Consider the following 27500-nt stretch of genomic DNA (forward strand, 5'->3'; position numbering starts at 1 on the left):
AATTCATTTTTTGTAGCAAAACTAAATTTCCTTATGAGGAAAATGTCCAATTAAGTTAGTAAAAATTAGATAGATGATTAACCGCTGTGAATGATATACTTTTTTTTCTCAGAAAAGATTAGTTAGTTATGATATTTCAAAAGGAAATTTTGTAACACCAGAGAATTTATAAACTTGAAACTCCTGTAGTGAAAAATCTTGTTATAGAAATTTCTTACCGAAGTAAATGAGAATTGAATGCAGAATATACTTTTTTCTGAAAAGAATAGTTAGTTATGATATTTCAAAAGGAAATTTTGTAACATCGGAGAATTTATAGACTTGAAACTCCTTTAGTGAAAAATCTTGTTATAGAAATTACTTAACGAAGTAAATGAGAATTGAATGCATTATATACTTTTTTTTTCAGAGAAGAATAGTTAGTTATGATATTTCAAAAGGAAATTTTGTAACGCCGGAGAATTTATAGACTTGAAACTCTTTTAGTGAAAAATCTTGTTATAGAAATTACTTAACGAAGTAAATGAGAATTGAATGCATAATATAAATGAGATAATTGAATAAAGAGAAAAATGTAAGACTTATCATCCAAAAAATTCAGTTCAACTTTCAAAATAAGGATAATAAAAAGTCTCATGAGAATTATCATAATAAAAATTAAATTTAGGATCTACAACCAGAAAGTTCTGAATTTAAATTTTCAAAATAATGATAAAAATCGCATTGTGAGACTTATCTAATCAAAATGAAATTTAGGATCTACAACCAGAAAGTTCATAATTTAAACTTCCAAAATAATGATAGAAAAAAAATCGCATAATTAAAATTGAATAATCAAAATTGATCGAAATTAAATTTAGCATTCACAGCCAAAATATTCATACTTTTAACTTTCAAAGTACTCATAAATAGATTCGCATTATGAAATTTACCCAGTCAAAATTAATCGAAATTAAATCTAGGATCCACACCAATAAGGATTGCGTTCAACTTTAGGGAAAAAAAAATAACATAACAAAAATTTCAAATTAAAAATAGATAGAAGTGAAATTTGGCACCCACACCAAGAACGTTCATAATTTCAACTTCCAAAAAGAAAAAAAAAACAATCGCATTATGAAAATGACCTAATCAAAATTAAATGAAATTGAATTTAGTCTCCCCATCATGTTACAGACGAGACCCATTCATAAGACAAGCTCGAAATAAGGCAGAAGTTTTCTTCATGAATGCAAAGGAGTCTTCGGAAGTCCATAAATTTCCCTTTATGGTTTTCAGATAGGAGTGGGAATGATGGAAGTAATTGCTTTGTTCATGGCAAAAACATTTCATCTTTTATCACTGCGTGCACACCAGGGGGGTTTTCCCTTGTATGTGCGTGCGTATGTATGCGGATGTGTTAGTATGTATGTTTGCGGTTATGTATTTTGATCGCTCGATGAATTTTCACGATTGTGCATTTTGATTAAGGTGTGTTATTTACTTAACTATATTTATATGTATTTATCGGTCTCTCTCTCTCTCTCTCTCTCTCTCTCTCTCTCTCTCTCTCTCTCTCTCTCTCTCTCTCTCTCTCTATATATATATATAATATATATATATATATATATATATATATATATGTATGTATATATATGCATATATGTATATACATATATATATATATATATATATTTATATATATATATATATATATATATATATATATATATATATATATACATACACACAGTATATGCATATATGTATATACATATTTATATATATATATATATATATATATATATATATGTATATATATATATATATATATATATATATATATATATGTGTGTGTGTGTGTGTGTGTGTGTGTGAGTGTGTGTATGTGCATATTTGTGTATGTAAATAGTAACAGAGAGAGAGAGAGAGAGAGAGAGAGAGAGAGAGAGAGAGAGAGAGAGAGAGAGAGAGAGAGAGAGGAAAGCTGTTTACAGCTTCCACTTATCGCAGTTATGAAACTGGAAAGTGTAATATATTTTTCCCCAAGTTATTTCTTTTTTTCTCTTAAACATATTTCCCAAGCAAAATCTTTGCTGCCCCCGTGTGTGCTTGTAAATTGCTTGCAAACCTAATGAACTGCATTCTGAAATTATAGTTTAGGAACGTTTACTCTTCCCATAAAACCAACTTTTATAGCCTCACATATATTAAATCGTGACGTTTATTGCATATATATTTTTCGTTCGAATTCTGTTCAGCTTATTTGGGAAATCTGTTAACCAAGCGTTTAAAATCTTATTCTAATCTTTTTTTTTTAATCGTTCAATATTTATTGAACAGTTTATTTCTGAACTTTTATTTTCAATGTTTTTAAATGGTTATTTTTTGTATTTATATAATATTTTACACTGTTTAAAAAAACCGTAATTTTAATCGGAAATTTTCCGTAAAAATGTATTGTTCTCACGGTATTTCAGTAAAATATAAACGACCGTAATTTTTATCCTACCTTGTTATTATCTTTTACGGCTTAGTGAGCGTAATATCACTCCTTAACGTCAATAAATCCATTTTTAAACGGCAAATGCCTGGCAGCATTTATTCCAGGATTTTTTGCGGTTTTTTTTTCCGGTAAATTGTTAAGTGTATCCAACAATTTTGGTAAATTTTAAACAGTTTTACTCACTTTTAGCTGGAGTGAATTTTTTATTTTATTCTTCCGTGTTAGTTAAATACACTAGTTTTCTATTTCAAGTCAGCTTGTTTATACATATTCCCTGTCAGGTCAAAACAACCACTTTATTTCATTCTGTATCCTAGGCTTTGTCTCTAAATAAGACACAGGTCATAACATCTTTGTCTCTATATAAGACAGGTCTTATACACATTGCCACAGTGTTTCCACGTAAAACACGGGTCATATTCTGTCTCCATATAAGATATAGGTCATATACTCTTTGTATCAGTATATGACACATGTTATATCCTGTATGTTTCCATAAAAGAGACAGGTCATTTCCACATTGTATCCATATAAGACATAGGTTATATCCTCTATGTCTCCATATAAGACAAGGTCATATCCTCTATGTCTCCATATAAAACACAGGTTATATCCTCCATGTCTCCATATAAAACACAGGTCATATCCTATATGTCTCCATATAAGACACGGGTGATATCCTTTATGTCTTCATATAAGACAAAGGTCATATTCTTTGTCTCCATATAAAACACAGGTCATATCCTTTATGTCTCCATATCAAACACAGGTCATAACCTCTATGCCTCCATATCAAACACAGGTCATATCCTCAATGTCTGCAAATAAAAAACAGGTCATTTCCCCAAAGTCTTCATATAAGACACGGGTAATATCCTCTGTCTCCATATCAAACAAAGGTTATATCTTATATGTCTCCATATCAAACACAGGTCATATCCTCTGTCTCCATGTAAAAAAAATGTCATATCATCTGTCTCCATATAAAACACAGGTCATATCTCCTGTCTCCATATAAGACACAGGTCATATCCTGTGTCCCCTTATAAAACACAGGTCATATCCTTCATGTCTCCATATAAGACACAGGTCATATCCTCTATGTCCGCATATAAAACACAGGTCATATACTCTGTCTCCATATTAAACACAGGTCATATCTTCTGTCTCCATATAAGACACAGGTCATATTCTGTCTCCATATTAAACACAGGTCTTATCCTCTATGTCTCCAGATAAGACACAGGTCATATCCTCTGTCCCCATGTAAGACATGGGTCATAGCCTCTGTCTCCTTGTAAGACAGGTCATATCCTCTATGTCTTCATATTATAAGGCATGGGTCATATCCTCTATGTCTGCATACAAAACACAGGTCATATCTGTATGTCCCCATATAAGACAGTGCTATATCTTATTTCAGACATGAATGTTATATTCGCAACTTTCATTACAGGTTTTAACTGATTATCTTTCGTTACAGGTCAGCCAGCGCTCTTAACTTAGCCCTGAATGAGGCGTCCCTAAGCAGCAATAGTGGTAGTACGTACGCCCATCCGCCCATTCGTCATCAGCATTCCCTCCCGGATACAGCACCCATTCTGCAAGCTACAGAGGCCACTCTTAGAAATCTCATGGCCGCCCGTAGGTTAGTGACTACAAGTTGTTGTCGTTATTTCTCGTGGCTTATTTTTCCTTGTCAACTAACGTTTATGCACTATACTAGTGTACACGACCCGTCCAAAATAAAATATTTTGATAGATATGCACACATAGGCACATTCACAGACAGATTTAACCCTTCAAACCCCCTCCCCGTTTCCTAACTAGAACATGGTAGTTTCGGTCATTTGTGGGAGATTGTGATTTCTCGTAGGTAAGACTGTTCCTCGCCCTCTCTACGAGGGAATTGAGAGACCTAGTAGTTATAAGTCTGTCAATGCCCCAGAGCGTGTGTGTGTATATATATATATAGATATATATATATATGTATATATATATATATATATATATATAGAGAGAGAGAGAGAGAGAGAGAGAGAGAGAGAGAGAGAGAGAGAGAGAGAGAGAGAGAGAGAGAGAGAGAGAGACACACTTGCCCATAGGGGCGATGTATTCTATTATGCCTATCCCTTGCGTGTTTAGACTTTGTCATCACCGTAATTGAATTATTTAAGCTGTCAACATGCAAAACACTATTAGAATCTGTGGAAAGCAATTTCTGATAAAGTTAAGCCTTACTTATAGTTCCTTCATATATTATAGACTTTGTTTTTTCATTTCTTTCTAATTTGAAGGTTGTCTTTTCCTGTCTTTCTAATTTATAAGTTGCCTTTCCATATCTTGATGATTTAAAAGCTTTCTTTTCGTCTCTAATTTAAGCCTTTGTCTTTTCATGTTTTTCTAATTTGAAGGTTGTCATTTCACGCCTCTCTAATTTAAAGGTAGTTTTTTGTTCATGTCTTTCTAATTTAAAGGTTGTCTTCTCACGTATTTCTAATTTAAAGGTTGTCTTTTCATATCTTGCTGATTTGAAGGTTTTCTTTTCATGTCTCTAATTTAAGACTTTGTCTTTTCATGTTTTTCTAATTTGAAGGTTGTCTTTTCACACCTCTCTAATTTAAAGGTAGTTTTTTTCATGTCTTTCTAATTTAAAGGTTGTCTTTTCACATATTTCTAATTTCAAGGTGGTCTTTTCATGTTATTCTAATTTGAACGTTATCTTTTCATGTCTTTCTAATCTAAAGGCCCCTTATCTTCAGGGAAATTTATTCGTTACCGTCACCTGTCTTTGAAGTCTTTAAGAGATTTCTACCTTAGAGGGGCCGGTTTGTATATTGGCAGCGCCCCTTTTATAGGCTTTTACGCCCCTCCGGGTTTCCTAACCTTCAAAATCCTTTAGAGCTCCTTGCGTGTCTTGGTCTCCTCTTTAATAGAATACATTCAGCCATTAGCATTCCTGGGAACATTGTCAGTTTTGACTTCACGCTCGCCTTCGTTGCCTTTGAGGATCGCTAAACATCTTTGAGCCCTTCTATGGTGACATCCCTTTTTTTCACATCCTTCTTGACGGCCCATACTTCTCTCAAAATATCATATTAGCGGCCTGTTAGTGAGGGTTCTATGGTAAGCTAAATATTTATAATTGGAATAATGCCAACGTGTTTTTATGTTGAACGGGCTTACATACGTCCTTTTATAGTTTGTAAATCAAATATCTGTTTTAGTGTTGTTAATGTTTTCAAGATATCTTATTTTAATTTTTCACAACTTATATCGTGTATTTATTTCCTTATTTCCTTTCCTTACTGGGCTATTTTCCCCTGTTGGAGCCCTTGGGCTTATAGCATCTTGCTTTTCCAACTAGGGTTGTAGCTTAGCCAATTAATAATAATAATAATGTTATAGGATGCTAGTTCTCTTATGCCATAATTCTGGAGTTCTTTTCATACTGAGCGAGGTATTTTAACTGTTTCTTTGCCTACATAGTAAGGCATTTTACGCTCTCGTTCCGTTTACAGTGAGTTATTCTCAGTGTCTCTCCTGTTTTTTTTCTTACAGTGTGGTATTTTCACAATCAATTTCCGTTATAGTGAGTTATTCTCACCGTGTCTCTCCATTCATAGAATGTTATTCCCCCTACACTGATGTATACTCTTTGTCTCATCATTCTCATTGATGTCTTAACTATTTCCATACATAATGATGCACATTGGAGCTTTATAATGACGTGCCATTTTGTAGAATTTTATTATAAATCCTGAAACATTTATTGGAATTCGATAAAGTATACTTTCATATGCTGTGTATAGTATGTACATATCTATTTATATCTTAGTGTATGGAAAAGCCTCCTATCCAGTATTTTTTTTTTTTAAGGTAATAATTTTTTTTCATTTCTTGAAGGTAATTCCCCGACCTTTTCTATACCTCTCGGTGCGTTACGTTGACAGGCAAGGAGCCAACGCAAGTTGAGAATTTGAAATGTAATTTCCTCGGGCAATTTCAACCTGTTCAGGTGATTGTCCTTTGAACTTTGACTCCTGACAGTTGGGCAATACTTTGGTATTCAAAGGGTAATTTTTTTTTTTATTGGTACTTTTTCTTAAGCCCCCCCCCCCCCCCCCCCGATTAAAGAAAACGGTAGATATTATGGGCGAAAGGAAAAGCAATATATTTGCAACGCGATTTTATCGTATTTACTTTTTTATATATAATTTTCACTATTTGAAATCAATTAGTTTCGTATGGTTATATATATATATATATATATATATATATATATATATATATATATATATATATATATATATATAAAATTTAACCTCCGCCAACTTCGTAGCGGCGCATGGTATGTTGTGATAGGCGTGTATTTATTTGTTGGTATGTCTGTGTGTTTGTGATTCGCATTGCTCAAAAACTATTTCATCGAATCGCAGAAATTTGGTGCGAGAATTGGCCATGATCTAAGCACAACTTGATTAGATTCTGAGAGTGATTAGGTATAAAATCAAGACCAAGATCACATAAAGGTCAAATACGTCTTTTTGCCATGCTGTGGACAATTTGTTTCTGATTTGCATGAATCAATTGCCAAAATAGGCAGAATTCAATTGCTGATCCTATGGCATAGAACATGATGTAGGCGAAGGTATGCGCTCTATCGAGTGTCCGTTGTTATTTACCAATGCTTCATCCAGTTTGAACATAGCTTGGCTGGTGTCTGGTCGATAGTGGTTCTTTTTACAATGTCTTTGAGATATATATATATATATAATATATATATATATATATATATATATATATATATATATGTATGTATGTATGTATGTATATATATATATATATATATATATATATATATATATATATATATTTGTGTGTATGTGTATGTATATGTATACATGTATGTATGTATATTTATATATATTTGTTTATATATGTGTATATATACAATATGTATAAATACACACATATATATATACACATAGTATATACATATATGTATGTATGTGTATATATATACATATATATATATATGCGTGTATATATATATCTATATATATACACACACACACACACACACACACACACACGACTAGCTTCTTCACGAGGTCGATGGATCAACTGATTGATTTATGTAAATAGGGCACCACTAAATCTATGCTCAATGGCTCTCACCCTCTTGGAAACATTCATGATTAAAGTGAGAAAAGAATATTATTCGTTGAGGATTTTAAGGAGACCCACTCACTTCTCTTAAGTTCAAGGTCAAGGGCAATAGTAGAGCATTATTCAACGTCTCTTCGTAGACATTATTTATCTTTGATAATTAGACGTTTGATTCGGTGTTATTTGATTGAGTTTTGATTATTGGTGTCGCAATCATGCTGGTCAATGGCGCGTATCTTAAAAGGTCTTATTATTATCATTATTACTTGCTAAGGTACAACCCTCGTTTGAAAATCAGGATGCTATAAGCCCAGGGGCACCAAAAGGGAAAATATCCCAGTGAGTAAAGGAAACAAGGAACAATAGAATTTTTTAAGAAGAGTAACATCAAAATGTCTCCTATATAAAGTATAAACACTTTAACAAAACAAGAGGAAGAGAAACAAGACTGAACAGCATGCCCGAGTGTAAACTGTATGAAGAGAGTAGCTTTTCCAAAGCAGTAATGAATAAAATACATTTTAATTTCAATTTTAGAATTGATAAATGGTAGTGTTGTTCTTTTCAATTTTTCTGGGGATTAGTTATACTTATAGTATAGTAAAAAATATGCATATATATATTTTATTTATTTCTAACTAACATGCAATACGTAAAAGCAACACGTCGAAAAAAGGAAAAACGATTATTTTATATATATATATATATATATATATATATATATATATATATATATATACATATATATATATATATATATATGTATATATATATATATATATATATATATATATATATATATATATATATATATACACACACACACAAATATGAACATTATCGTCATTTTAAGAAATTCCATTTACTACTGTTTGAACGTTTCATTTCTAAACGAAATGTTCTATTCATGTCTTACGCTTTTCGAAACGGAAGCGTCTCAAGTTATTAATGTAAGCATTGTTATGCAAAGAACCAATGGAATAAAAGAAGCGAACTAAAAGAAAAAAATATAAAAGAATTTACTTTAAATAGCGTTCGTTGTAGCTTCGAATGGGTAGATGAAATCATTTCTCAGAAACATTCATTAAATGAAATTTTTGCTTATACGATTTTCTCTTACAAGAGATTTATGTTAGTATTTCATTTTACTTTTTTTCCTAATTCTTTGTTCTCACCTTAGAATAATTTACCCAAGAATGAGAGAGACTTCCGGTTTTTATGTATTTAGGGGTGAGGTTGCTAGACCGCACCCCCTTTTCGTGAATCATGGAGAATTGGTACTGGCTTACAGATCCATTGACTTAGCGACCATGAGCCGAGAGCTACATCGTTTAGTCTCGTACCTGTCGTTAGCTTTTTGTACTTTCTACAGGAGGTCGATATGGTTTATAAATTCTATTCTTGTTCTTATATATATATATATATATATATATATATATATATATATATATATATATGCATGTATAAAGTATATATATATAAATATTTATGTATATACTGTATATACACACACACATATATATGTATATATATATATATATATATATATATATATATATATATCAGCGAGAGAGAGAGAGAGAGAGAGAGAGAGAGAGAGAGAGAGAGAGAGAGAGAGAGAGATTCCTTCAGTGTATTATGTCTGTCTGTCTGTATAGATTGCCTTACCTTGTGTAAGACCCGGGTATTATGGTTCTTGCAAACTGGTTTATCCATACAATTCACCCTCCTTTGTAGTTTGTCATTATGTTGTTATTTAGGGGGGTTGTTGAGGGTTCAAGGAAAGCATAAATTTATAGCCTTTTTGTTTAATAAATTGATGAGTTATAAAAAAGTAATCATGAATTGAAAACTTTACAGCGGCTTTATTATCAAGACTCTCCTCCAAACTTAAAAGTAAAGGATTTTTTTTTTCTTTTTGATTATGTCTCCATATTTTGATCGGCGAGGAAACCGAATAAGAGTGGATAAGAAGAGGGAATAAGCAATAAAGAATAAATGAAGAATTGGGGAGCACGGCAGAGAGCGAATAAAGAAATTAATAGGAAACTATACGGAATGAGTTTGAAACTTCAAGGCTTCGTCGGCCATGTTTTTTGTTTTTTTTTCTCTCCCAGGGAGAACTTTGATGTTATTAACGCTGGAAGGGCAAAGTTAAAGGCGACAGGGTCCCTATATAACTTCACGGTGTTCTAGTTTATATTAAACGGTTTTTATATAGCCATGGAGTATTTTTTATCATGATATATAACCTTTTGGAGAGTTAGGGAGTTTTTTCACTTTTTATATTAAAAAACTTACTATTATTGTTATTAGTTTTTTAGGAAGGTGTAAAGAGCAGAGAGATTTTTATATTAAAATTTATTGTTGTAATTACATGAATTTTGAATATTTCTATAGTAATTATCTGTCTTTTTTAGCTTATTATCAAATATACTCAGAGATTATTAATTGTATAAATGTTTATTACGAAATAAAATATTATTTATAATTAGACACTTTAAAGTTCAGTGGGAGCGTTATAGATTACTATAGAAAATAACTTTTTTTGAGAAAGAAAGAATTTTTAGAGCAAAGGTGCAAATAGTAAAAGGAAGGATTTTCTTAATCATATTTGCTCCTAAGAAATTAATTCTATATGGGGTAATTACCTCCGCCAACGAAGTTGGGAGGAGGTTTTGTTTTCGCCTATGTTTATCCGTTTGTATGTTTGTTTGTGAATAACTTCCTGGTCACAATTTTACTCATAGAGTAGTGAAAATTTCAGGGATTTAATTGACATGTCGAGACGTGAAAATGATTCAATTTTGAAAGTCCTACGTCAATGGTCAAGGTCGAGCAAAACCTCGACCGAATTAACCCTAACCTTGACCCAATGTTAAATGGCTGGAGATGCCCCCGAGCGGAATAAGTGAAGTCAGGCGCCTTGGCCAATTCAAGGCTTGGGCCAATTGTAGGCAAAAAGGTCGCGACCTGATGCCTGGGAGCTTATTATACGTCCATTATCTGCATCGACACGCTACAAATTATTCCTGCTCTTCTGTTAATAATGCCGAGCTCGTGTAATGCTTATGGGTGTACTCAAAGATTCGACAAAAATTTAAATCCTACTATTACATTTCATTGGTAAATGTTCAATTTTTAATGCATTGCTTTATAAAATTGTAAATTGAGAAAAGTAATGAATGCTAGCAGCAGCAAGAATATTGGCTCTGCTGTTGAATTCATTAACATTATCAAAACCTGCGCTATCAATATTGTCATTGTTTATTATGATTACTAATCATTACCGTTGTCGTTATCACATCTTTTACATCATTAATATCTTTATTACGTTTGTTTTATAGTTTTCCAAAAGATGAGTAACTTAAAAAGGAATGGGTTCGAGCTACGACGAGAAAATTTGCTCCAACTACTAACTAGTTCACGATTATGTTCTAAGCATTTCAAGGATGAAGATTTTGATAGATCGCTAACAAATTTGAATCATTTCCTGCTCATCTCAAGAAGAAAGAGCTGAGCGTGTTAATTTGTTAAGGCAATGTTTGGCTAAGCTGCATTCAGTGGGAGTCAAAGTTATATCTTTGAATTTTGATGGACTATCAACGAATGCTGCTATGGTCAAAGATATAGGTTACAGTCGAGATTCTGAAAATATAAAAACTTAATTTCTTCATTTAGTTACGCATGAGCAGATATTTATATCTTAGTCTCGTACCTGTCGTTAGCTTATTGTACTTTCTAATGAGAATTTCATTAGCGGGAAAAAAAAAACATTTTGCTGATGAGGAAGGAAACTTTATCAAGAGGGATTTCATTGAAAAATTACATAAGCTTCACGATTGCGAGGGTTTGAATTTGGGGAATAAATTAAGAAGGCAACATCTGGCATAGATTAAAGCAAAAAGATGAATGTTAAACTTGCAGCGGTAATTACTAAGTGAATCTGTTGCAAAATCACTGCAGTTTTGTCTTCATAACAATTTCGTAGAGGTCAAGGGATGCGAAACAACAATAAATTTCATTACCATTATAAATAATTAGTTTGATGAGATGAATTCAAGGAATCTGTGAGGGTGGGATTTTAAAAGACCAATACAAAAGGATAATGATAGAATGTTTAAAGATTTTCTGAGCCATGCTGAATTATATCTAAGACAACTTAAACTTCCATGTGGTAAACCTTTATTGAATTCCAATCGCAAAACTGGCTTTCTTGGATTCATGATTTGTATACGGAGTTTCAATAAAATCCATGATAATTTAATTGGTTGTCTTGAACCCCAATTCAAATTTTTTGATAACGTATAAGATGAGCCAAGATTACCTAGATTTTTTTTTTTTTTTTTTTTTTTTTAAATCTCTGGGTTGGTTGTAATAACAACCCAACTGCCTGTCGGTTTTCTGCCTTATTACAAAAGAATTTTAGTTCAAGTAGAGTTAAGGACTGTGCTCTTCCTTACAACTCTTCTGTTCAAGCCATGAATTCTTCAACTGATAGGAAAAAAAAATTTTGAATGACAAACGTTTTGAGATAAAACTAGCAACTGATTTTGATGACGATGAGGATTACACGTATCTTTCAAGTAGTCATCGTTTGTCATTGTGTTCAAGCAGTGATTGTTGCCTATATTCCGGGATTCGTTGTCTTTAAACGGGAAAAATCATTGAAGTGTCAAACTTCTATTAATGCTCTTACTGGTACTTATAACAGTTATTTTCATTCTTTAATTAATTTGAAAAATAAAGGTGCTCCAATACACCAATCTGATGACGTTATAAATATATTTCTGTGCTGAGAAAAGAAATTCAGAGTTGGTACACATATAGAACTGGATAAAAGGGGTATGCAAAAAATGTTAATCTCTGTATTACATAATTATACTTTTAAGAATATATTTTCTGAATCGTGTAGCATATGCACTAGACTGAACCAGATAATGATCATATTGTTTTACTTATTAAGGTTGTGGCAGAAAAATTACTTGCAGATCAGATATTTTTATGCTGCTAAAAGGTTTTCAGCAAAAACACTAGCGAAAAATAGAATGTGAAATCGTCAGACGTATACAAAACTGATACACTTTAGGAGCCAGTAATCACTTCCTGGATGAATTGTATGTCAACGTATAATTTAGAATGAAAATCCCAAAACACGAATCGTTTCCTTTGACCTTCTGAATGACTACTTCACTCCAGAGGACAGAAGTCCCTTTATCTTAATCGATTTATGATTCTCTGACCAGATTTAACGACTCTCCCGAGCTGTTATTCTTTCTTTACATCTTTAGATACTCGTAGCGTAGATATCTAATCTGGAAGGATAAATCCTTTAATCCTTGTACCTGATGAAGACATTGAAAGGAATTATCTGTTTACAAATGACATCTTTATCACTTTGTCAATCTTCCATTTCCCTGTCCGAGGATTGATCATTCTTAGGATTATCCTAATACTCGAAAATAACGCGGAAAAGATAAAACAATAGCTGATTACTCTCCTCCCAAGTTCTTTCTGACTACAATAGAGGGTGTGTCGGCTATGACAGTTGGCTTCACCGTTTCCCATAGGCATTGACTACCTGCGGCGCCTTCCCCCATTTAAGCTCCTTGCCTTGCCTCCAAGTTTACACATGGTTATCACACGACTTCGAATACGCCTACAGTCTAAATTGATTCTGTAAGGCAAGCTGGTTTCGAGAAATAAGCTGTCGGGGCGAAGGTCTGCGTTCTCAGAGTGCCTTTCGAGTTTAGTTTTTTGTTATTAGCTTTTTTATAATAAGTAAATAGATAAATAAGGTCTAGTTTCAAATAACTAGTGTGGGAAATTATTTTTTTCCAGTACTTTCAAAAATAGAATGCAGCGAAATAGAATTTTTTTTTTATACAATAAATTGTCAACTAATGAATTAGAAAGGATATTGTTTTCAATCATTAATATTTCAATTATTATTTTTATTATCATCATTATTATTATTATTATTATTATTATTATTATTATTATTATTATTATCATTACAAACTAAGTTATAACCCCTGTTGGAAAAGCAAGATGCTCTAAGCCCAATGGCTCCAGCAGGGAAAAATAGCCCAGTGAGGAAAGGAAACAAGGAAATAAACTACGAGAGAAGTAATAAACAATCAAAATAAAACATTAAAATAGATATTTCATATATAAACTATAAAACTTAGAAAGATTTTTTTTTTTTTTGGTTACTATGAAATGTTTATTTTTTTTTTTTATTTAATGTCAGTTTTACTATATTATGAAAAAAATACACTAGTTCCAAATACTTTCAAAAGTAGGAATTATTTTTACAATTACCACACCCCAAACCTTTATAAATTAAGTTTTTTATTATAGTTTTTGTTGAAACTTTAATATAGACTACTGAAGGATATTTAAAGATTACTATGAAATATTTATTATCATTTAAAGGATGGCCTTATTAAAATATTGTTAGTGTATCCGATGTAGTTAATCAACAAAAAGTTTTTTTTTTTTTCATATATCTACAGCAGAGAATGTAGATAGAGAATGTATCACTTTTTTTCTCTGCTGTACATACATACATATACCAAAGGCACTTCCCCCAATTTTGGGGGGTAGCCGACATCAACAATGAAACAAAACAAAAAAGAGAGTAGAGGTCCCCTTTTTTGTTTTGTTTCACTGATGATGTCGGCTACCCCCCAAAATTGGGGGAAGTGCCTTTGGTATATGTATGTATGTACAGCAGAGAAAAAAAGTTATACATTCTCTATCTAGAATTATTAATCATCAAGTAAAAGAGAATTATTAAAATGGAATCTTAAAAGCAGAAAATAAGTAGATTCTTATAAGTAATAATTACTTCACTTGAACTTACAAAATATCTATGAAAAGGAAATATACTAAACTAGAAGCGCGCTCAGTCGAACGTTGACCTCTGCCTCATCAGCTTATTTCTCGACCATTTGCACGACTTTGACCTTTGACCTTAACATGTAGTAATAGGCATGGATTTTCGTGCACTCAAGTATGAATCAAGTTTTGAAGTCTCTGTGAATACGAGGTTCAAACTTATGGCTGATTACGTGTATTGGACCTTTAGAATGACCGTAACCTCGACCTTTGATCTTGACCTTCAAAAATTTAACAATTTCCAGCGTTTTACATGACAGTTAATCCCTGCAAGTTTCATTACTCTACGATTAAAATTGTGGCTAGGAAGCCGTTCACAAACACACAAACAAACAAACGTCAACAGGGGTAAAAACATAACCTCCTTCCAACTTCGTTGGCGGAGGTAAACATTCTCCGCATGTAAGGAATCACATCGACATATTTATATATGTATAAAAAAACGTGCCATGTATTCTTCATAGTTTCATTAATTTATTTGTTCTTGTCTATCAATCGAACACAAAAGAAAAACCCAGAATACAGAGAAAACTTCTTAATTCCAAAGAACTTTCGAAAAATTCCTCCAACAGAGTTTTCATCTTTTCCACGACTTTCTCACAAACTTTTATAACCGCTTTTACCTCTTTCTTCTGGACGTAATGAAATTGTGTGGAGCAAAAGGGATTTTAACATTAAAAAAATAGCATTGGTAGCAGAAGTTTGTCTTTAAAAAAAAATCATAATTTTAGGAAGAAACGCTAATGTTGAATGTGGGATTATATTTCTAAGTTCATGCTATTATGCATATAGATACATGCATTCATCAACATGCACTATACAATGCATACATCCATGGATACGTAGGCCTACATTATTTTACATAAAACATCAGACATAATTGTATACAGGTGTATCTATACGCACACACACGTGCCTAAATACAAACACGCACACAAATTATATGTATATATATATATATATATATATATATATATATATATATATATATATATATTGCATTCGCATATATATACATATATATATTATATATATTATGTATATTTACATACATACATATTTATATATATATATATATATATATATATATATATATATATATATATTGCATATATATATATGAATATGTTTATTTAAATGTATATACATGTGTGTAAATATATATATATATATATATATATATATATTATATAAATGTATGGTTAGATATGCTTATAGCTGATAGAAAATTAAGGTAGCTAGTTAAAGTTTTCGTTACCTATGTATTTTCTCAAAATACCTACGACTAAATTCATATCATAATATTCCCCTCCCCTACAATATGGAACTTTAATCTCCTTTATTAAACCTATTATTTTAAACTATATCTATTTATTTTACATTTTATTTTCCGGAAGGAAATCTTACGAAAACCGTTTTATCTTATATATATATATATCATATATATATATATATATATATATATATATATATATATATATATATATATATGATGAGAGAGAGAGAGAGAGAGAGAGAGAGAGAGAGAGAGAGAGAGAGAGAGAGAGAGAGAGAGAGAGAGAGAGAGAGAGAGATACATCATATCTGTATGCTATTAATTTTTAACAAACTAGGCCATCCAGTTACTCTGATGACACTCACATTAAGCCGTTATCAGTTATTCATTAATTATCTTGTAATATATATATATATATATATATATATATGTGTGTGTGTGTGTGTGTGTGTGTGTGTATAGATAGATAGATATATTGATACATATATATATATATATATATATATATATAGATACATACATATATATATATAGATACATATATATAGATACATATATATATAGATACATATATATATATATATATATATATATATATATATATATATATATATATGTGTGTGTGTGTGTGTGTGTGTGTGTGTGTATAATTGTGTGGGGAGAGAGAGAGAGAGAGAGAGAGAGAGAGAGAGAGAGAGAGAGAGAGAGAGAGAGAGAGAGAGAGAGAGAGAGAGAGAGAGAGGCAGGCGCACCAAAGTCAAGCACATTTTACTAATTGAAAATAAAATAATTTACAAGTTACTACCTTCAAAACTCGGTGATAATCATTTCGCTTTATTTCACAGAGAAATAAAGCCGATTACTTGCACACAAAAACACATTTCATTATATTATTGAATGAGAAACCCTTTCATAGTATTATCATAAAAGGATTCTGGATGATCAGGCAAAAAATAGTCTGAAATAACCAATTTTTCAATAACATGATTCTATGTGAAATTTTGAGTTAAAGTTTAATATGAATTTATTCCTTATACGATTAGGTTCTAGATAACGATAATGTTTTCATTTATAGCTCATTTGAAGCTTTGTATGGACTTATGTTACATATAGACTGTTAATAAGAAAGATATGATATCTCAAAAAATTTTTGCGAAAAAAATTCGTCCCACAACAAAATGGTATTTCCAATCATTAGCCTTTTTTCAGAATTCATAAAAGATAAGTCAGAATTAAGCCTCTTTCAGAATGCCTGAAAAGGCAAGTCAAAATGAAAGGGTATTGTTATAGTATCTTATTCATAGTTCTAGAGACCCTCTCTATACACACAACCCTTTGTCAAATCCGTTTTATCCGACCTCTTATTGCGGGCAGTACCTTGGTGCTTCCAAAGAACCTCTGATGAAAGCTTGTTTTCATTCCCAACTCTTTTGTTTGAATTTTAAAAGCCTTAGAAGGAGAGAAAGCGAGTTCATCAGCATTAGGTGTTTGACTTTGCTTGTCTAGTGGATTGGCAGGGAACCAGGAAGCAAGATTTCGTCCGACGTTTCTAATGAAGTGGGTCCCATCCAACAACAATCTCTCTTGTTTCCTCTCCTCTCTTGGTACAGATTGAGGCAGTGCTTGCTATAAGAGATATTTTTTTTGGATAAATTTCACTCATTTCAATTAATTTTCTAATTAGTGTTGTGGCAGTTTTCCTTTTTTACAATTTTAGTTGATTTGAACTAAATGAAGGTAATGTTTGATTTAGCTGCAAGACTTGCTTTGATGCAACAGACCTACAGATAAAATAGGAGTATAATGGATACAGAATTGTCACAATTCAAGTGCATTATTGCTTCATGTAAATATATTTATGTATATATGTACAAATGTAGATGTATATGTTGTGTATACGTAGTAGGTTGGGCATGGCCCCAGCCACCGTTAAGATACTACCGCAAGAGAGCTATGGGGTCCTTTGTCTGGCCAGACAGTACTACATTGGATCTTTCTCTCTGGTTACGGTTCATTTTCCCCTTGCTTATACATACACCGAATAGTCTAGCCTATTCTTTACACATTCTCCCCAGTTCCCAAGCATGTGACCTTGAATTATTGCCATGGCCCCTTTATTGTTTTTATTGCAAATGCAATACGCACCGGAAGTGGCAATCATTTGATCGGAAATGGCAAGTCAGTTGGTGTGGGTGGAATTCTTGGAATTAGGATGTGTTTGCTTCCAAATGGTTGCTTCAATAATATAATATAAGCCTTCACTGTCAGTCTAGCACAGGTGACTCAGAAATGGCAGACGTTCATGGTTTTTGGAGAAGTTGTCATCATAGACTGGGAAACATGGATTTTCTGTGTTATATTGTATCATGTACAATATATGTATATGCAACAATACAGTATATAAGGAAGATTATGAACACTAACTTTAGTAAAGTCACTTGGAAATATTGTATATATTATATACCACATTGCCTAGGGGAGATAGAAAGTATGTGTATGTTGGAATTATTGTGTATGTCACAAAACATATTGTCTGGGAGCGAGAAACGTTGTTTGTATGTGTTTGTGATCTGTCTGCTATTACAAATGATTGCTGACACTCTAATCATTTCCCCCATACAGACCAGAGTTTGCTGGTGACGGGGGCGCTGTAGGAGGCAACGATCTGGACTCTTCAGACGCATGCCGGTTCCAGTACCACGCCCAGCAACTCGAAAAGTTCCTGCTCGAATACCGGAGCCTTCAGGAGCAGTTGTACCGCATGAAAGAGTCTTATGAAGCTCAGCACAGAAGGAGCGGGTCTATGTCAAGGTAAACACTTTAGAGTACTACTTATAATGTTACATCATAGGGGAATATAAATGATAGTGCTATAAAAGGGATGCAGATTTTGTTCACTATTATTCTTTTGTTGCTAATGTTACTACTACTACTAATTTTGATCACTGCTGTTATTAATGCTAATATTAATATTATTTTCACTAAAAAACCTATCTCACTCAGGTGCAGTGAGACATTCCTTGTAAACTATTTGAGAGAAATTTGAAGCTTATTGGCACTGGCATAGTAGTTTAAGTACAATGAATTCAATACACGATAGCCTGGTATGTATAGTAAAGTAAGATCAGGAAACTAATTACCATGGTTGTAGTAGCCTTTTGGAAATTTCCATCCTAGCATTCTACCGGATTGGCGTTCGAGTCATGCTCAAGCTCAAGAGTTTCTGTTAGTGTCTGCAACCTCACCATCCTTGTGGCTAAGAAGGGGCGGTTTAGGGTAGCCTATAGGTCTACCTGTTGAGTCATCAGCAGCCATTGCCTGGCCCTCCCTGGTCCTAGCTTGGATGGAGAGGGGGCTTGGTCATTGATCATATGTATATATATATCCCTTCTCGTGTGCTAAGGTATCGAGTGAAGGACAAACCGTGGTTCAATGATGATTGTAGACGTGCTTATTTGGAGAAGCATGAGGCCTATCATCTTTGGAAGGGGAACAGATCAGATTTGACCTGGAACAACTATACTCAGCTTCGAGCTTTTGCTCAGAGAGTTTATGTCTCAACTGAAAAGGAGTACAATTTAACCATAAAAGAAACACTTTCTGGTACAACTCAGGAACATAAATGGTGGTCTACCCTTAAATCTGCACTCTTTGGTGTAGATGCAACAGTTCCTCCTTTACTTAAACCAGATGGCTCAGTCACTCACTGTCCAAAGGAAAAGGCAACCCTTTTGGCTGATGTTTTTGACAGTAAACAGAGTAATGAAAAACTTGAACTTCCTCATTCCTGTTTTCCTGAGGCTAAACTAACTAGTTTAGCTTTTCGATCTCGTGAGATTAAAGCTCTGTTGATGGACCTTGATGCTTATGGAGGTGTAGACCCAAATGGTATTTTTCCTTTGTTTTTTATAAAGACAGCAGATTTCTTAGCTCCAAAGTTATCTGTTATTTTGCGCAAGTTAGCAAGAAGAGGAGCTTTTAGCACTAGTTGGAGAATTGGTAATGTTACTCCTCTATGTAAATGTGTTTGTGGTAGCTCAAGTCCCACTGATTACCGCCCAATTTCCATAACTCCCATATTATCTAAAGTTTTTGAACGTCTTCTGGCAAAACGTCTTAATAGGTTTGCTGAAGGTAATCATCTACTCCCTAGTTTGCAATTTGGTTTTCGTAAAGGCCTTGGAGCATGTGATGCCCTTCTTACAATCTCCAATGCTGTACAGAAATCCCTTGATTGTGGTCGGGAAGTTCGTATGATTGGCCTTGATTTTAGTGCTGCCTTTGACCGTGTTAATCATGAGGCCCTTGTTTTCAAACTGAAACAGTTGGGAGTGGGTGGGTTGTTTCTTAGCATTATTATTGATTTTTTAAGTAATAGATCTCAAAGAGTTGTTGTTGATGGGCACCATAGTGATTATAGGAATGTGATATCCGGTGTTCCACAGGGTAGTGTTCTTGGCCCATTACTTTTCATACTATATACACATGACATGTGGTTTGGCCTAGAAAACAAGCTTATTGCATATGCAGATGATGCAACTCTCTTTGCATCAATTCCATCCCCTGAATGTAGATCTGGGGTTGGTGAATCCCTTAATAGAGATTTAGCTAGAATTAGTGCATGGTGCAAATTATGGGGTATGAAGTTGAATCCTAACAAAACTCAAAGTATGATTGTAAGTAGGTCAAGGACGGTGGCTCCTCAACATCCGGATCTCAGTATTGATAATGTTTCTTTAAATATGTATGACTCTTTCAAAATTTTAGGTGTGATTCTCGACAGTAAATTTACTTTTGAGAAACATATAAGGTCTCTGTCTTCTTCAATTGCACAAAAAATAGGCTTATTGAGAAAGTCTTTCAAGATTTTCGGTGATCAATCTATTCTGAAGAAGTGTTTTAATTCTTTCATTCTACCTTGTTTTGAGTATTGTTCTCCTGTTTGGTCTTCAGCTGCTGATTCTCATCTTAATTTGTTGGACAGAAACTTACGGTCTATTAAATTTCTTATTCCTGATCTAGATATTAATCTCTGGCACCGTCGTTCAATTAGTTCATTATGCATGTTGCATAAGATTTTTCATAACTCTGACCATCCTTTACATTCAGATCTCCCTGGACAATTCTATCCTGTTCGTAATACTAGGCAGGCAGTTAATTCTAATAGCCAGGCCTTCTCCATCACGAGACTCAATACTACGCAGTACTCTAGAAGTTTTATTCCAGCTGTTACCAAGTTGTGGAATGATCTTCCTAATCGGGTGGTTGAATCAGTAGAACTTCAAAAGTTCAAAGTTGGAGCAAATGCATTTTTGTTGACCAGGCGGACATGAGTCTTTTTATAGTTTATTTATGACATATTTGTTTTTGATGCTGTTAATAGTTTATATATGACATGTCTGTTTTGACGTTACTGTTTTTAGAATGATTTATTGTTAATTTGTTCTCTTCATTTATTTATTTCCTTATTTCCTTTCCTCACTGGGCTATTTTTCCCTGTTGGAGCCCCTGGGCTTATAGCATCTTGCTTTTCCAACTAGGGTTGTAGCTTGGATAGTAATAATAATAATAATAATAATATGGGTAGTCTCTGCGGCATTGGTAGAGCATTGTCACTGTTTCTTGCCTCTGCCATTCATAGGTGACCTTTAAACCTATAAAAACCACATTTTCTTCTTCACTAACAGGATAGACACCATTCCCGAGAGTGACAATGACATCGGAGCCATGGCATTGCCTCCACGTCAGGACCCCCCGCCGCCATCCAACACTCCCTACACACCTCCCGACTCCGGGTTACCGCAGGGAGGGATCTTGGGCCCCACGGAGCCCCTGCGTTCCATCCTGAAGAAGAGGTACGAGGAAGGCGCCCGCGGCCGTCAAGGACCCTACTCCCGAAGTGCCTATTTTGGGGATGAGCTGGAAATCCTCCGACCAACTTTCGGACTACCCGTCAAAAAGTTCCCGGATCGGGAGTCCTGAGAAAGACCAAAGAAGGGTGAGGGCTTTTTTTAATTTCATTTAATTAATTGAAGTCTGATAAGATACTGTCATTGATAATAACATTAATTGCCATTGGGATAATCAAGATATTGGTATGACTGACATGATAATCATTATTGTTGAGTCCACGACCATGTGACCCTAATATTTTATGTTATTATAAGCTTCGTAATAATGAAGTGTCAACTTTTGGCGATTTTATCAACAATATTACTATTAATGAGGATAATTATTATTATTGATAGTTAGAGGTCTTATATCTTCAGACTGAATCTATTTTGAAATTATTGTTTGAGGTTATTTTTCCCACGACCCAGGTCAAGGTCATTGAGCAATTTATAAGTCAAACTTTTATTTTGCGGAAATTTAATGAAACTTAGTATGTACTTCTTTAGTTAGTGTTTTTTTTTTTATAGATTCTTTTCCTTGATTATTCTTCTAAGGTCACGGTTTGATTCAAAAGAAAATATTAAAAAGAATATAAATTTGTTCGAAATATCCCTTGACAAATGGGGATTAATCAGCTATGGTATTATGAAGTAGATGATTGATTTTCCTTTTGAGTTTCGTAAACCACGGTAGGTTGATAGCTTTAGGAGTTGGGTGGGGGGGGGGTGTCTTTGTTGATTTCCAAATGATCCAACCGAAAACGATACTGTAAGTGTGGTCTCAAAATCTGGTTTTAAAATTATATAAAAAAGTAACTATATTTTCACATTTCATACTGATGTTAAATAAATTATTATTCATATGATATAAGTATACGATTCTATTTTGGCCCTTGTAACCTACTTTAGTGTTTTTATTAATGACTGGTCATTAGTGTATGATTTTTTCTTATTGTGACGCTTGAGTTTCATTCAAATTGGCGTAATTATTATGGTAGTTAATTGATATTTATAGATTTTCTTTAAAAACAGAAATTCATATAATCAATTTTATGTAATTATATTACGAGAAATAGAAGCTTTTACTTGGCAATTAGCTCTGTAGAGACAGAGACAGAGAAAAGTGTAGATACTGTGATCAGATGTAAGGAGATCTAAAAGAATAAGATAGAATTATCTTAGGGCCGTAGGAGCAAAAAATGTTACTTTTTTTCATTTTTATTAGGAAATACACATGTACACCATAGTGTATTTACATGAATCATTTTGTATTTAACATAGGTGTACTTTATTATTATTATTATTATTATTATTATTATTATTATTATTAATTGCAATTTTTGCTATCTATATAAATATGTTTTTAAATAAGAATATATCGACTCGTGAATACTTTTATAATAGAAGTTTTAAATCCTATTTTATTTATAGTAAAAGTATTTATCATTCTACTTTTGATATTAAAATAATCTGCTAGATTTGATATGCATCAGGTTCCTCCAAAGATGTATTTTTTCTTTTTAACAGGTGGAGACGAAGAAGGAGTAGAGGCAGGAGGAGGAGGAGACGCCACGAAGATGAATAAGAAGAAGAAGAAGAGAGACCAAACTACAGGAGGTCATCCTAACGAAGGACCGAGACAGAATGGGGAAACTGTCGTTGACAGGGGCCCCAAGATGTGATTTTTTTTTTCCTTCTCCTCCCAGCCGTCGCTAACCGTCCATCCTCTGACAGAGGCAAGCCACTGAAGGTTCACCTTGCCCATTATATGTACAGGTAAGCTTATGCCATTTGTCTTGACACTCGAACACCATGTTTTTAACAAAACACATCAAGGAAACGAGACGATTTTTTATTATGTTCTTTTTCACTGATGACGATCATTGTGATTTCTTTTGAATTCGCCTGTTTGTTTATTAACTAATTTTCTTTTGTCTTTATTCAAACGTTCATTTTTGTTATATTTTGCTTTATTAATTGTTGTATCTGCTGGTTTGTTTTGGACTGCTGAGCTTTTTTAGTTGTTATATTGAGTTGTTTTACCCCGGGTTGTTGACCTTGCAGCCTTTATTCTTTAAAGCTGGGTTCTGCCTTAGCAGCTGCCAAGATTTCTCTCAAAAAGGGAGAAGTATTCATTTACATCCCTAAATCTTTAGGAAAAATATCAAGAACGGTCCTTCTCTTATCTTCTTATTTGTTGCTAGGCCGTTTCATGAGCCAAAATGTAATTCATGACGGCTTGGCTGGTAACCGTATACCCAATCTTCCTTAAACCTGGATTATGTTTTAGCCTCTGAAATCCCCTTTTACTTGACGGTGCACTCAAGCTTGCCTTTTTTTTTTATTTATGTATTTTCTAATTTGCTATTTTTTTTATTACATGTATTTAATAAATTCATATTCATTTTGTTTTTTATTTATGATTTATTTGTATATGCGGCGCTATTTTTTTTTATTTTTTTTATTGCCAGTTATACTTTTCATCTCTTCTCTAATTTCTTAATTTTGCTACGAAGAATTGCATGATATTAATTGGGAGAATTATATTTTTTATTAATTGATGGGGTTGTAGGCTATACTAATTGTAAATAATAATAATAATAATAATAATAATAATAATAATAATAATAATTATAATAATAATAGTAAAGATTTTTTTCTTATGCTTTCCTATTACTTTATGACAGTTTTAATTTCTATTTTTTATTTGCTTCAATTTTTGTTAAGACGTCTCGAATCCATATTTGCATGAAAAATAAAGACAAAATGCGTAATCATATACACGTACACTTGCATATAAGCAGGTATGTATATATATATATATATATATATATATATATATATATATATATATATATACATATATATATATAATATATATATTATATATATATATACATATATATATATATATATATATATATATATGTGTGTGTGTGTGTGTGCGTGTGTGTGTATATACATTATATACACATATATGCACACACATAATTTATATATATATATATATATATATATACATATATACACACTGTATATGTATATATGTATATATGCATGCATGCAGGCATTTATGTATTTTATAATATATATGCATTTAGGCTACATGGAACTAAACAATCAAACATAACCTTACATTGCTTAGCTACATAGCTGTCGTAAATCGTGAACAATACAAGTGATATATAGCTCTGCAATATACCTAAGCCTAAGCTATAATTATCATAATCAATAATTACATAAGCGTTTTCCCCCTTTTTTTCTTTCCAGTTGTAGAAATTCGCTGCCCCGTTTTGGACTCCTTGGGAAAGGAACAAATTCTGGGGTGATAGGGGGAGGGGGTGTTAATGAAGTTTTTTAAAATTATAAATTTCCACTATTTGTCAGTCTATAATTCTGCGTGAAGATTCTTTCCAATCTTTCATATGGGTTTTTTTTATTAATATTTTTTTTTCTTTTTTTTTGAAAATGTGATGAATGTAGTCTTAGTTTCAATACTTCTTTTCAATGCTTTTTATGGATATACAGTGATGGTGGATCTTTGCAAAAAAAACTATTAAGACAATTTTGAAAATTTTATGCTCTTTATTCGGTGAAAATGGTGTTTGTGGTTTTATATATCTTTGAAAATGTGCTAAAGAATTAAAGGAAATAAATAGATTCTATGTTCACCATTAAACCTCGGGATAATTTAGCTGTTCGTTATACGAATGTTCTAAATTAAATTAGAACAGTTAACTGAAAATTAATTCCCTAACGATGCGGATAAAATTATGCCCAGGGAAAGTGATTCATAACAAATTTAACCAGAGAAGAAGTGATTCCCAAGAAATTTAACAAGGAAAAACCTGATTTCGAACAAATTTTAACCAGAAAAAACTTATTCCGAAGAAATTTAACCAGAAAAAAAGATGGTTACGAAGAAATTTAACCAGAGAAAAACTGATTCTGATAAAATTTACCAAGAAAAAATTGATTCCGAATAAATCTAACCAGATAAAAGTAATTCCGAACAAATTTAACCAGAAAAAACTTATTTCCCCAAAAAATAAAAAAAAATTTTACCAGAAAATAAACCATCCCTGAATAAACCCTAAATCTCGGAATGGAAGAAAAAAATTAGAATGGTGAAGACGGAAATATTAAAAGAACAAATATAATTGAAAAATTAATAGAATCGGTTCTGTGTATTAATTGATGTGAAATGATTCCGTGACACTAATCATGCACAATTGTCTTTTATTATTATTATCATTATTATTATGACTTTAATTGATTTTCGTTGTATATAAAGAATGATGAAGGAAGCATTTGAATGTAAAAGCTTCTAAATATTTCACTGACTACATCGCACAAAAAGTCCAAATTTTCCTATTGAATATATGTCATTCTGACAATTGTCACATATATATATTGTATATATATACATATATATATATAATTTATATATATATATATATATATATATATATATTATATATATATTTTTGTGTGTGCATATTTGTATATACTCTATATATATATTTATATATATATACATATATATATATATATATACTGTATATATATATATATATATATATATTATACATATATATATATATATATATATATGTTTGTGTGTGTATATTTGTATATACCATATACTATATATATATATATATATATATATATATATACAGTATATGTATATATATATATATATATATATAGAGAGAGAGAGAGAGAGAGAGAGAGAGAGAGAGAGAGAGAGAGATTTTCTAGAATTTCACTGGACACATCGCACAAAAAAAATGTCCCAATTTTACTATTGAATAGTTGTATCATTCTGACAATTGTTACAGAGAGAGAGAGAGAGAGAGAGAGAGAGAGAGAGAGAGAGAGAGAGAGAGAGAATCTCTTCACTATTCTTTTCTGACAGTTCCGTGATCTTGAACGTTATCTTATTCATTATAAAAAAAGTATGTTTCTGTCAAGATTCTGTTTTTCAATTATTACTGGCATACGTACATTTATTCAATTTGACGTTTTTTTTTAATTTTATATTTAAGCATCTAAATTGCTAATGTTAAATTTGATGAAAGATTCAAGAAATCGTCACGAATTTTGACTTATATATTTTTTTTTTTTTTTTTTTTTTACAGCACAACCCAGATAATTGTACTTGTAAATTATAATGAATGGATTTACCCGTCAATGACCATAAGCGCGGTGGGTATTGAGGATTACCCCCAATAGATGTCGTTAGTTGTATTACCGTGGTCCAAAACGTACTGAAAAGATGATAATTTTTCAGTTACCTAGACAAGATTATGATACAATCTGTATTGACGAATAACCTAAAAGTCCATGTTCAACACTCCTGTTCTGAATGCTGTGCATTTAAAGGCGGTATAATTAAGAGAGTAAATATGTAACTAAAACTTGTGGGCCGTAAATGATTCCACACGAAATAAATATTGTTAGGATAAATATTTTCCCTCACAAAGACCGGAATAATTGCGTTCTAAGATGATTCTATGTATCTTAATGACCTGCAGCTTTACACAAATACCTGGGACCCGTACTTGCACTGAAATGTTTATAACAATGCGGTGTGTATGTGTTATTTGCTGTCGTTTTGAGTCTTTACTGATGGTTTGGAAACTAGCTGTTTCGTTAGCTTCTTTTAGCGATGGTCGCATATCCAATGGGAATTTGTCAAATTCCGACTCACGCAGACAATTATGTGAAAAGAGGAAGTTTCAAAGCATGCTTAAATGTTTCGGGGGAT

The 27500-nt window shown here is 32.4% G+C and overlaps 1 protein-coding gene across 3 annotated transcripts in view; it reads left to right on the forward strand.

Moving 5' to 3' along the window:
• LOC137658193 (uncharacterized) overlaps window positions 1–27500 on the forward strand; it is a 164050-nt gene that overhangs the window by 13400 nt on the left and 123150 nt on the right. For 2 of the 3 annotated variants that reach the window (XM_068392868.1, XM_068392869.1), the window contains exons 3-6: window positions 3969–4133; window positions 18459–18647; window positions 21524–21834; window positions 23255–23503. In XM_068392868.1, coding sequence (XP_068248969.1) covers window positions 3969–4133; window positions 18459–18647; window positions 21524–21818 — 649 coding nt within the window. In that variant the 3' untranslated portion in view covers window positions 21819–21834; window positions 23255–23503. Of the gene's footprint in view, window positions 1–3968; window positions 4134–18458; window positions 18648–21523; window positions 21835–23254; window positions 23504–24997; window positions 25152–27500 lie in introns of those variants that run through there. The other variant, XM_068392870.1, reaches the window with a different exon arrangement.

The sequence above is a fragment of the Palaemon carinicauda genome, chromosome 19, assembly GCF_036898095.1.
Source record: "Palaemon carinicauda isolate YSFRI2023 chromosome 19, ASM3689809v2, whole genome shotgun sequence".
In the NCBI taxonomy this organism is placed as follows: Eukaryota; Metazoa; Arthropoda; class Malacostraca; order Decapoda; family Palaemonidae; genus Palaemon; species Palaemon carinicauda.